The 12,123-nt window shown below is 42.7% G+C and overlaps 1 protein-coding gene across 5 annotated transcripts in view; it reads right to left on the reverse strand.

The window, feature by feature from the left end:
• LPIN1 (lipin 1) overlaps positions 1-12,123 on the reverse strand; it is a 70,404-nt gene that overhangs the window by 25,672 nt on the left and 32,609 nt on the right. For 4 of the 5 annotated variants that reach the window (XM_051616314.1, XM_051616312.1, XM_051616313.1 and 1 more), the window contains 7 exons: positions 9,437-9,637; positions 8,570-8,665; positions 7,052-7,386; positions 6,572-6,691; positions 5,417-5,524; positions 2,485-2,614; positions 477-786 (listed from right to left, as the gene is read on the reverse strand). In XM_051616314.1, the coding sequence (XP_051472274.1) occupies positions 477-786; positions 2,485-2,614; positions 5,417-5,524; positions 6,572-6,691; positions 7,052-7,386; positions 8,570-8,665; positions 9,437-9,637 (1,300 nt within the window). The remainder of the gene's footprint in view (positions 1-476; positions 787-2,484; positions 2,615-5,416; positions 5,525-6,571; positions 6,692-7,051; positions 7,387-8,569; positions 8,666-9,436; positions 9,638-12,123) is intronic. The other variant, XM_051616315.1, reaches the window with a different exon arrangement.

Consider the following 12,123-nt stretch of genomic DNA (forward strand, 5'->3'; position numbering starts at 1 on the left):
ATGTACCACACAGAACTGAAATTTACCTTTTTATGGCAAATCTGTTGTTTGTGCAAAAGACACAGGACAGCTCTCTACTAGAGCAGAGAGGTTCCCTATCACCAGTGACACGCAATAACTTGGAAAGCAGCAAGAGCAGGTGAACCAGCAGATCTACCCTGTGCTTGTACCAAAAAGTGAAATATCTGAATCTGTCAAATATGGATGACTTTGGAACTAGTTTTGCAGTCCTGCTCATATGCACAGAGCTGCCAAAAAACCCAGACCAAGGAGAAACTTCCATCTTACTACACAGCTTCTGTGAATAGCCTGCTGCACAGCTCAGCCTTTGAAGGTTCTTTCCAAAGCTTCTTACTTTCCAGATCTGAAAGTGCCTTCAGGGCATAGATTAATTTCTATGACAATGAGGTGCTTTATCACCATGAAATTTTAAAGACAAAATCATACATATAAAAGTGCAGAATCAACAGCTTTACCTTTCTTTCTGGAAGGGGAATCTGTCTTGCCAGCTGGTTGGGCTGAGCAAGCTGCAGCTTGTTTTAGTTCTTCATTGGCAGACAAGGGTGGTACAGCTGCTCCTGGAGACTCAGTCTCTGACTTATTTGTCTCAGCTGGTGAGGGTTCACTTTCCTCAGCAGTTGTTGCACCTGCTTGTCCAAGGGCAGGTAGAGGGGACACAGTGTTAAACTCCTCACTAGGAGAACTCTGTATGACCCGAAAGTGAGTGCTTTCAGAGGGATTTACATCCACCAGGCTGGGTTCCTTTGCTTTGAGCAGAGAAGTGGCCTGGTAGGAAAAATAAACAGATATTCTTATAAAGAAAAGCTCTTTAAAAACGCAACAGCCAAAGTTTAACCTGTTCTGTTCACTCCAATGAGATCAGATTCTCAAGGTAACCACCTACAGCAGAAAGCCACCACTAACTGAGGTGGAGACTACAGTGTACAAGACACCTCTCTGTTGAGCCTTTGCTTGTGCAAAACTCCTCTGTACCTTGGGGTCAGGAAAGATTTGTTCTGCAATGTGCTCCTCCAGTCTTCATTCCCCATTCACCTGCTGGGGAGCACAGCACAGCCCTCCCCCATTCCTGCACAAATCCTAGCATTTCTTCACAGGGTAACCCTGACAAACTGGAAAGGGAGCACACACTGGAGTCCTTACACATTCAGAATGTTCTCAGCAACCAGGACCCGGGGACACTGTCATTTATCTATATCACAGACTTTGATTTCAAATCAGTTCATAGTAACAATTCAAGATATTCTCCAAGTGTAGGGCAGGAGATGTTCTTACACAGGGGAGCTGAACACCTACAGAGGCAGAGGTGCTATAACCTTCACATTACTGCAAACAAACACTCACACAAAGACCAACAGTACCCAAAGCATAACTCTCAGTTCAGGTATGGCCAGATCACCTCTGAACAGGGACACAGACAGGGACTGCAGGGGAAAAGCCTCCAGGAATAAGATTTGCAATACGCACCAGGCTGCACAACTGGGAGAAAAATGAAACACCCAAATCCACCAACAGGAATCCCTAGACTGCAAAAGCCAACCTGAAACTCCTGTCTGGACCTGTCCCCATCCCTGCCTCCAGCACTGCAGTCTGCCACTGGAACCTGATCTTTATTTCTCACACCCTGAAGAAGGTGTCAGCCCTCAGTCTCCCCTTTGCTGTGTGAACACTCTGACTCCACAGCCATCGTAAGGAGCCTGGCAGCACCTGCCTGACCTGCAGTGTGCTCACTGCAGGGTGTGCTCACTGCAGGGTGTGCTCACTGCAGGGTGTTTGCTCACTGCAGGGTGTTTGCTCACTGCAGGGTGTGCTCACTGCACAGGGCTCCTGAGCAGTGTGTGGGCCAGTGCTGCTGGCACACTGCAGCCCCTGCCCCCTGAGTGGTCTAGGGGGGCTCAGGGAGGAGAAGAGCACCCAGGCAGCTGGCTGAGCCAGGAGAGCAGCAGGTCTGGGCAGGCAGGGGGACAGCCCTGCAGGGCCTTCAGGATGCTGATGTACTCCAGCAACCAGCTGCCATCTCTGTGAGGCACACTGTTAATAACAAGCACCTAATTTCCATCCAGGACTATTTATGAATTTCAGTGATTTACCAAAGAACACAAGGTTTGACTTTAGATGGTATTTAAGCTTCTTTTACAAGACAAAGCCTCAGATATGTCTTCCTTTCCTACTGTCTATCACCCACAGCACACAGTACTTTGCTTACCTCCCAAGGAGCAGGAATCATAGAACCACAGAATGGTTTGATTTGGAAGGGACCTTAAAATGTAGTTCCAGCCCCTCTGCATGGGCAGGGACACCTCTCACCAGACCTGCTTGCTCAGAGCCCCATCCAACCTGCCCTTCAACACTACCACACAGAACTTTACCATTTTTATGTAAAAAGAGGATCCACTCCCTCTTTGGCAGTCTGCTACACGTGCCCCATCAAAGCACAGGAGGAATTAACCAAAGTATGCTGGATACCTTTGCAGCCTGGGGTAGCTCTCCCCATGCCCAGTGCATGTGAGGATTATTCTTCAGTCCACTCCTGTCCATAGGTTTACTGACTAATTCTGAGTCACTCTGAGGAGTAGGAGGGCGGGAACCTGAGAGGCTGAAGAAAAACAAACAAAAAATGTTACAAAACCAAAAGCAACCACAATGCACTAAGCACTTTCCAAACTGATATCCACCAACACAAAACACTGGAAATCTAAACAATTCTTAGCCAAGGGGAAGTGTGATTGCATGGAGGAACAGTGTAAACAGCTCAGGATTCTCTCAGACTGGCATTCAGAGATCTCACACATTTTTAATAGGTGCTGTCACACAAGTAGGATTTGAGAAACTGGAAGAGATGGAACAAGAGCAGGGACTGAATATTTCAAAAGGATTTTTGGTTTTCTAAGTGGAAAAAAGAACGGGGATGGTACCAGGATGAACAGATGTTAGTATTGTTACAAATGGGTATGAAGTGCAGAAATAACACACATCAACAAGACACTTTATCTTGACTAAGTAATGAACTAGTTAAGGAATCCAGCTGATTACCTCCTACTAACTGGCTCAGTTCTACTCTGAGATGCATGTTCACAGGGAAAGCAGCAGGAGAGCTATGCTGAGAACTTGAGCCTTTCCACTTCAAAAGTATTTAACTGTTTTGCTGACTACACAATATAAAATATTTAATAATCAATTACCAGTTTGTAGCATATTTGTAATGTGACAAAGTCAATAATGTAATGTCAAATCAGACATTAATAAATAATGATTCACTGATTTCAAGGACAAAAGGAAAAATCCTAGTTAGCTACTCTGCCTTTCTGCATCATACAAGGCACAGAATTTCTTCAAATGCCCTTGTTTTCTGTCTGAGCCATAGCATGTCTTTGGTTCACTTGTACAATCCTGATAGTAAAACTACAAGCAAGAAAAGAATCCACATCATTCCTAAATCAAAGGTCCAAACTGAGTTACCTTTACATTTGATTGTTTTCCTATGTTTCTAATAAATTCTTCATGTTTGATTTATTCTTTACCTTCTTCTGCATAAACTGAATATCCAAACCAGTTCTGCTCTTTCAAAGTAGGGTAGTTCTGCAGAGCTAGCTGCTAGGGAATTCACCAGTCACAGGAAAATAAGTATTTCACACTATTGCAAGGCAGCTTTCAAAAATCAGGGAATTTCACATATCAAAAAACAGTAACCTAATTATTTACATTATTCCTTGTGTTCTATGACTTTTTAGTTACAGATCATTACATTATCTAACCAAACTATAACATTTATAAACAATACCATGGTGGAAGATGTCTTTTGGTCACAAGAATTTCAAATTTTACTAGTCCTCAAGGTGTAACCTACCATTTGACAGATGAAGGAACCAATACAATGTCATTTAAAAAGTATTTCCAAGCTCTAAGGAGTCAAGAAATGCCTGGTGGATCTTTTCTGCAACTCCTACATCTACCACTGACAAGTTTGTGGGATCATTGGTGCAGTGTAGATGTAGCTATGGGTATAATCATGTTAATTAGGAACAGGGTGAGCAACTAGCCCTCAAAATATTACCCACTCCCCCAAAACAAAGTAAACAAAATACTATCTACTCAACTTTCAGCACAAGCACAATGGAGACATCTTAATTCTCATTCTATAAATACTGCTCTTCTATACAACAAAATACAAGGAACCTCCTCTGAGGTGGCCGTAACAGCTTCTTACTTCTCACAAGGAAAGCAGCAGCAGACACAGAGAGAGCCTTCCTCAGCCAGGTCCTGCAGCCCTTCAGCTGTACGTGCAGACCACAGGACAGAGCAAAGCTCGTGGAGCCACGCAGAGCACACCACTGCTCCAGCCCAGCCTCTGACCTGCCCTTCCCTCCCATGAGCAACACTGAGGAGAAAGCCAAGGATGTCCCAGGGCCTGACAGGGGCTTGGTGCTGCACCACGCTCCAGTTAAAGGGAGCAGACCTCCAAGCTGGGAACACCTCCAGATTCTCAGCTGTAACACAGCCTTTAGGCCACCCACCATAGCATCTTTGTTGAAACAATTAAAAATTTAGCATGATTTATTATTCAAAGCTTCCCCAGCATTACTGAAGAATTGTAGAGATATTCAGACATTTACTTCAAATTTTTAACTGCTGTGACTTCTCTACACTGACTTAATGGAGATAAAGGGCCTGGCTGCACAATCTTGAGACATCTTGAGTTTAAAATGTCCAAAAAAGCATCTGTATCCATTTCTAGCTCTGGAGAAAAGAGTCTGCAGTCAGAGGACTCCTACACTACAGCAAAGGCTTAACTCTGGGCCTCCTAAACCTTAGGTAAGATGTCCTACCTATTGTGACACTTTACATGATAGTCCACCTCTGCAATCCAACGTACTGAAAGTCCTCCCCCACTCCAAAGCAGGGAACAGAAGTAGAGAAGTTCTCTATCAGGTTTCAAGTTTTGCAGTCCTTATTGCTTACTTAGGCTCTGAGGCCTTCGTTTTGCTTTTACTTTTGCAACCTGTGCACAAGCCAACAACTCATGGGATAAAAATGCCATTAAAGTAGAAACTGACTGTAAAAAGCCAGATGGAAATGTCAATCTTCAAAGGAATGTACACTAGGTAAATTCTTTCCTTTTTTTATCATCTTAATCAACTTTAGTTTTAACCCAGGTTTTTACTGGCCTGACTGTATCTTAGCCAGCCTTATTCAAAGGATGGTTCAACAAGTCAACGCCCTTAAAGAAGCAAGCAGAGGCAGTGGTTTTCAATGTCACTTTCTGTCAAAGTGCCTGGGTTAGCAATACGTGCAGCTACAAGTTCAATGAAATTCACAGACTATTAATGTGTTACAAGTGTATTAGTGTGTTGAAAGGATTAAAAAGCAGCCCAGAAAAGAGGGAGGACAAGTGTTCTACCTGTCTGTAGGAGAAAAGTGAGAAGACTGTTGAGGACAAGAGTTAGACAGGCCTCCATCTGCTGGAACAGTGAGAAGAGAGGATTGCCCTGTGCAATCTATAGGCTTACTGGACAGCACAGCATGTTGGCAGAGAGAAAAACAGGGTGTCATTATTCACAAGTGCTGATTAACGTAAGCTCTTTGTGCACGAGCTACATAAATGCTGAACTTACAGCTAGAGTTCTCAAAACCAACAGACCACCCCGCTCCAGAAGCCTCGGAAGGGGCCGGTTCTGACCCATGCACAAAGCTTCGTCCAGAACGCAATTCAAAACATTTAAATTAAGCCCTTGCTCTGAAATAATCCCCTTGCTCTCCCTTCCTGTGTACCTCATCTACAGAGGCAGTCTATTGAGATGCAGGCTTCTCAGGATAAGGACTTGTGGCTGTTGCTCCAGGCCAGCAGTTTGCACAGAGGACGTGCCACACGTGCACAGGGGCACACACACAGACTGATCTGGAACTGTAATGCACTGCACATCCTCCCTTTCTCAGTGTTCCACAGACACAAGAAAGGAGGGCAAAACTGCTCTGTTTTGACACTAAAGGTATACCCACACACACAAATACACATACAGGAAAAAGAAAGTGTGTGTGTTCTTTTCACACTGAATATTTGATGTTGCTGGAACTGTGCAATTCACTAGATTAGCTTTCAGGGGGACACAAAAGCTCATCTTCTTACTAAGCAAGAAGATCTTATTTTTATACATCAACTCCAAATTTCCAAGTTCTTATAAAGATTATACCCAAAGTACTAGAGATTTATATACTTGCATTCACTGAAATGCTTATAAGGTGTGTGCACCAGGCAAAGACTCAGATTTCACAAAATGTTCATCCTCTCCACAGTAGTGACATGCAAACTGGGACCTTACCCTAATAATCTTCAGAATTTGTGGACCTGCATTTGTACACATCCATTTATTGAATCAAGGACAAAGTAAACATCAAGTTTTTGTATCTGGTTTCAAATCTAGAGAGCATCCATCTAGTATTTGACAGTGGCCATGTTTGATACCAAATTTTTTAGTAAGACTTCATATAGCACAAGCAGATGAGACATTAATGGGAAGAGGAAGATTATTCAGAGCCGTACTCTCAGAAAATGTACCTTTGAAGAGGTGACCATTCTCCATCTGAATTAGGGTAAGATGCAGACTGAGAAAATGTAGAAACTGCTGGAGCCTTTCTGTCAGATACATCATCAACAAGCACATCTGGAACAGGGACCCTAGGTAGAGGGAAAGATGGGACATTTGAAAACCATACCTGGTCACTGAACTGTCAGACACCTCAGACAATAAAAATCCCTTCTTCACTACAAACGAACTAAAAGGATACAGAGATATGTTATCTGATGCACACCTCCCAGTTCATAGCATGATGGAAAATTGTTGTTATGTTTTCAATATAATTGTCATTATTCTTTTTCCTAACATTCCCAAAAGCTTTCTAGCCTGAAGTTTTTACTAAAAGAAACGTTCATTATCCACGTGTACTGACTTCTGGAGAAATTACTGTTAGGAGGCATGGAATGGAACATTAATCCTGCAGGAGGTTGCCATGACATATCTCAATTCCACTGTGATACCTGGAACTGTCCAGTGGTTCTTTTTCTTCATCTGAGCTCATCTCTATAGGAAACATGTCTTCATCTTCTGATGTGTCTCCATTCTCTTCTCTTTTTAAGCTGTCTACTTTATGGGTAGACTTCCTCCTCTTCTTCCTCCTTTTTTTCACAGAGCTACAGGCTGGAGATGTCTCAGTAGAAGGCTGGGATCCATGGCCTTGGGGTGATAGTTGTGAGGATGCACTGGTGTCCAGACTTCTTATCCTGTCTATAGAGTTCCTCTTCAGCTGCGCTTCCATCAAAGCCGCTCCCTCGGACCGAATGGGAGATGTGGCAAGATGATATGGAATTACCTCCTGAGAAAGAAAAAATCCAAACCATGCAACATATTCGTTCCTTCACCAGTCATCCATCTGGTTCTACAATCTATGCACCATTGCAAAAATCTAAGCTGTTTTTTCCTCAGAAAAGTAAAAAAGATTAGACATCTGGGTGTGCAGTATGATCTCATAGCATATGGATATCGTGCCATAGCTGCATCTCCTGAGACAAGCCAGGAGCAACACTCTTAATAAAAAGAATCCTCTGAGCATCTAGTACAGGCCAGGTCATGTCTCTATCCACATGACCCTAAAGACAAAGGAGAAATCCTAGTTCATACCCTGAACATTTGGTAAAGTCCAGTTCTCCTTCACAACTCAGATGACAGCAGTCAGACAGTCAGCAGCCTATAACTAGCTCACACAAACATCTTCTTCAATCATACATGTACATCTCTAGACATTCATGGAAGGATTTCTAGCAATTTTCAGTTACCAAGGCACAGTTACCAGACAGAAAAAATAAATATAGAGATCAGAAGATTTAAACATACATCTACAAGGATGAATAATGCACCTACATGCAGCTCTCACCTGACACCAGCCCTACCACACTTGATTTAAGAACCTGAAAACTCATCCTTCTCTGGACAGTGCAAAGAATTATTGGGGATATCTGAAGTGATTGTAAAATGCTTTTATGTTACATTACGTGTGGAGTATTCAAAACCAGTGTGACCATAACTCAGCTAACCTAGCAGTTAGTCCCACAGCTCAAGAGCAGGCATTCTCATTCAAACATCATTTCACATGAGTAACAGTTGCAAGATGACAGCTTTGGTGAGTACCAGAATTACTGGGTGCACAGATGCTTGCAGGGCACGTGCACTTACTGGCAGTCTACTGAGTGCACTTCTTCAAAGAAAACACACTTCTGGAGAATGTGAACTCTTTTTTATTATCATGTTATTTCTGTTCACACATTGGCACCCACTTCAATTATGATTTATCTTCCAGTTGCGTGATCACTTCCTTCACTTTTTCCAAATCTCAGCAACTGAGAAAACAAAGTCACTGAACTTTCACAGCAGAAAAATTGTCCAGAAACTTTCAAAACTATAAAACGGGTGATGGCATATTTTTCAACAAAATTCCTAAACTCAAAAATTATTCTGAAGAGAAGGCACTGAATTTGTAACAAATGAGTTTGGACTCTTACCTGATCGTTATCCATCTCCTGCACAAAAAAGGCCTCTCCATTGTCTCCCAGTTTCATGTGCAAGTCTACAGCCTCTCCATTAATTTCTATGTCAACCTGGAAGAAAAGAAATACATTCTTGTATGAAAATAAAGTTATTTTAAGTACACAGTTCCTGTCTACATTTATGACACATTTCAGGACACAGTATGCTATTTGAAGGACAACATTATCAATTTTTACCCAGCCTAAATATTAGAATTCTTTTCTCATTTACCAAAGTATCGAACAGTGCCCACAGTGACATCAGGATCTTTCTGCTGAACAATTACAGCTACATTAGAAACTAGACCTAAAATTATTTCCTAAAATAATCTGTCATGCATTACTCACTGGCAACTGTGCATCTGGTATCATATTTCCAGGTCATTCAGTCTGGTTACATTTATATTTATATCAAGGTCCTCACTGCTTTTTCTAACTTCAATTAACCTCAACTTTTTCATACCTGAAAATACCACTTCATTATTACCTCCCTTTGTGTAACTATCATCGAACATATTAAGCAAAGGGGTCTTAAAACACAGTCACTAATGAAATCTAGTACAGGCCCAGATTAGCACATTTAACGTTCTGCTTTATTGAAAATAAATGTTATAAATGTCATGGGTTGTTTTGGGTTTTTTTATATTCTATGTCTTACAGATTATGCTTTGAAATGCAAGAATCAGTAACTACCATTTTAACTGAACCTTGCCTCAGTCTGAGGACTTTGATAAAGCGTTTCTAAAGAAAACCCTGACTAGCACATGACAGAACAGTCAGTAACTGCCATGCCATGAGAGCTAACCCACAGAGAGAACACACCCAGAGAGCCAGTTTCCTTACCACTTTCTCCCTGGAGCGCAGAACCCCCATCTTCCCAAAGCGCACGTGGAAGGGGGAGCACTGCAGGTTCCCATCTGGCTGCCGCACCACGATGATGTCGATGCATCCTGAGAGGGTGGCTGGGTTTAGTCCCTTGTAGAGCTCCTTCACAGTCACAAACACCTGCCCTGCTAGCTGTCCCACGTAATTCATGGTTTGCACCTGAAAAGACAAAAGAGAGAACAAACACGATGTTGATTCCTGCTTACTGTTCTGGAGACATTTGAGATTGCAGCAGGAGGGGATTCTCCTGTTTCACAAACTAACACCTTCAGAGAACCAGGATTTCCACCTGATTTATTTACAGCTGATCCGTGTTTGTGCGGAGCTACTAAAAGATAATCGTAACAACCTTCCAAAGTTCCTAAAATCAGTTGCATTCCAAAGCACTGTCAGTCTTAAGACTCTGCAGCTCATAAATGTCTCCAATTACCTCTGAAAAGTACTACTCCCAAAACAGCATCTCCTGCTATCATTTACTGTGCCCTCAACACCAAATACACTTCTCTCATGTATTTCTGTAGGCTTTTAAGGCGAATGGTGTTAAGCAGATCTAATTTTCCACTACACTGAAGTCCAAGATCTTTTCCCCACCTAACATGTCTCGTTAAAAGATATGACAATGCACACACAGAACAGAGATGCATTAAGGTTGGACAAGCAGCCTTCAGTCCAGAGAATCTGAACTTCAGAGCGCACCCTGAGTCAACTTTCCTGATCTTGTTTTAAAACAGCCTTTCAGTATCAGCAGGTTTATTAAAAATCAGGTATGTGTTGACAGTTGAAGTGAATGGCTTTATTTCCCCTGCTTCTGGGTTTATTTAGAACTAAACATTTAGCCTCCTGCTTCTGCTCTGTTAATGCACATCCTGTTCGTGTTTGACCTTTCAGTCCCCTAGATGGGATAGCATGCACACTGAAACAGATTCCAAAGTTCACTAAGGCTTCTAAGGGCTCTCAGAATATGCATTAATTTAAGCAGACACCTTCCTGAAAAATCACTGTTTTTAAGGGCTTCCAATGTCTACTGTTTCCGTTATTCTTTCAAAGAATCTTCCAGATTCTAAGGTACCTATTTCAGCAGAGCCCATGTGCATTCAGTATAAACCACACGCCTGGCAGACAAGTTCTTTGCTGAGCTGGACTGCATGATCGGGACCTCCATAAAAGAGATGTGTGGGGTAGGCAAGGCTCAAACTCCCATGGATGGTGATGAGATCAGAGCTGAGCTCAGGGCATGAGGGACAGTCACTGGGCTGCAGGGCATGTGGCAGCTGCTGCAATAGAGACTGTCAGTTGGGTTCTGCCAGAAACAACAAAGAGAGCTACCTGTGAAATGCTGTAGAAATAGCTCCAATTTTAAGCTGCATTTTATACCTACAAACACAAAACCATTACACAGATATTGTGAAAGCACTGCAGTAATAATGTGGAACATTAAGAAATGCTCCAGTTAAGGCTGGTCTCTTCATGCACAGCTGTTCCAATTGATTGATGATCACCTGTGGTTTATCCAAAAGCCCCTCCACACAGGAAGGACCAAAGCTTTGCTTTCTTTTCTGCTTCTCTTGCAATACATGGGTATCAGGACACAAATCATGCTCTGAAGGAAGAATCATTTATGCTATTTGGAACTCTACGACAGTCATCACTGCATTTTTCCTGAGAAGTGATGATGGTCTGACAACTGGGGAGCTGAATCACAACAAGGTTACAACTAGGTACCAACTTAGGAAACCAAACAAGATTTTTTGGTAGTATTTAGTATGCAAGATGTTAACTAATGAAAGAACAATCCCTAAATACTGTTTGGAGAATCATTTCTATACGACCCTCAATTCAGGTATCTAGGAAGTACCATCTGCTGAAAAGCCAACACAAAAAAAAAACCACCATGGCAGAAAGAGCAATTATATTCCCTTCCCCAGCATCCAACTGGTATTAGTACTCCTGGGCTCCTATTACATGTTAGAAAGATGCCTTCCTGACTGCAAAGCCAGTGGTAAGCTGGTTCACAGGGAGCTGCACTTGCAACTCATGCCACACCTGACGCTGTGTCACTGAACAACAGGTTGAAACAGACCTGACCAGAGGTCACCCGGTCCAAAAGCCTGCCCAAAGGACAGACAGCTTGGACCAGGGGGCCCACATCCTTGGTCCTGTTGAGCTGTCCTGTGTCTTCAAGGATGGAGAGTTCCAGCCTCCCTGCACTCCTTTTCCTACATCTGCCTGTTCCCACAGCAAAACTTTTCTTCCCAAGGATCTAATCTGAATTCCTCTTTTCTATAACTTGTGCCCATTGCTTCCTGTCCTATCCCTGTGCACCTCCAGGATGCCATCTCTGCCTCCCCTATACCCAAGAGTAACTGAATAGCCTGAAGACTGAACAAAACTAGCTCTCCCTGTCTCTCTTTTAAAGTCACAAGCTCTTAGCCCCCTAATTATCTTCATGGCCATCATTTGAACTCTTCAAAAAGCTGGAACCACACAGGCACAGACCCCAGGTCAGAAGTGAGCCTCCAGGGTGACAGATGTAAGCTAAGTTTTAAAATTACCCCTTTGCGTTGGGAAAAATACTTCCGTTTGTACTGGGCACTTTTCTCATCTAAAGCACAATAAGAAACACGCTTCTTATTGAGCAAAGATTA

Source organism: Apus apus, chromosome 3 (genome assembly GCF_020740795.1).
Source record: "Apus apus isolate bApuApu2 chromosome 3, bApuApu2.pri.cur, whole genome shotgun sequence".
Lineage (NCBI taxonomy): Eukaryota > Metazoa > Chordata > Aves > Apodiformes > Apodidae > Apus > Apus apus.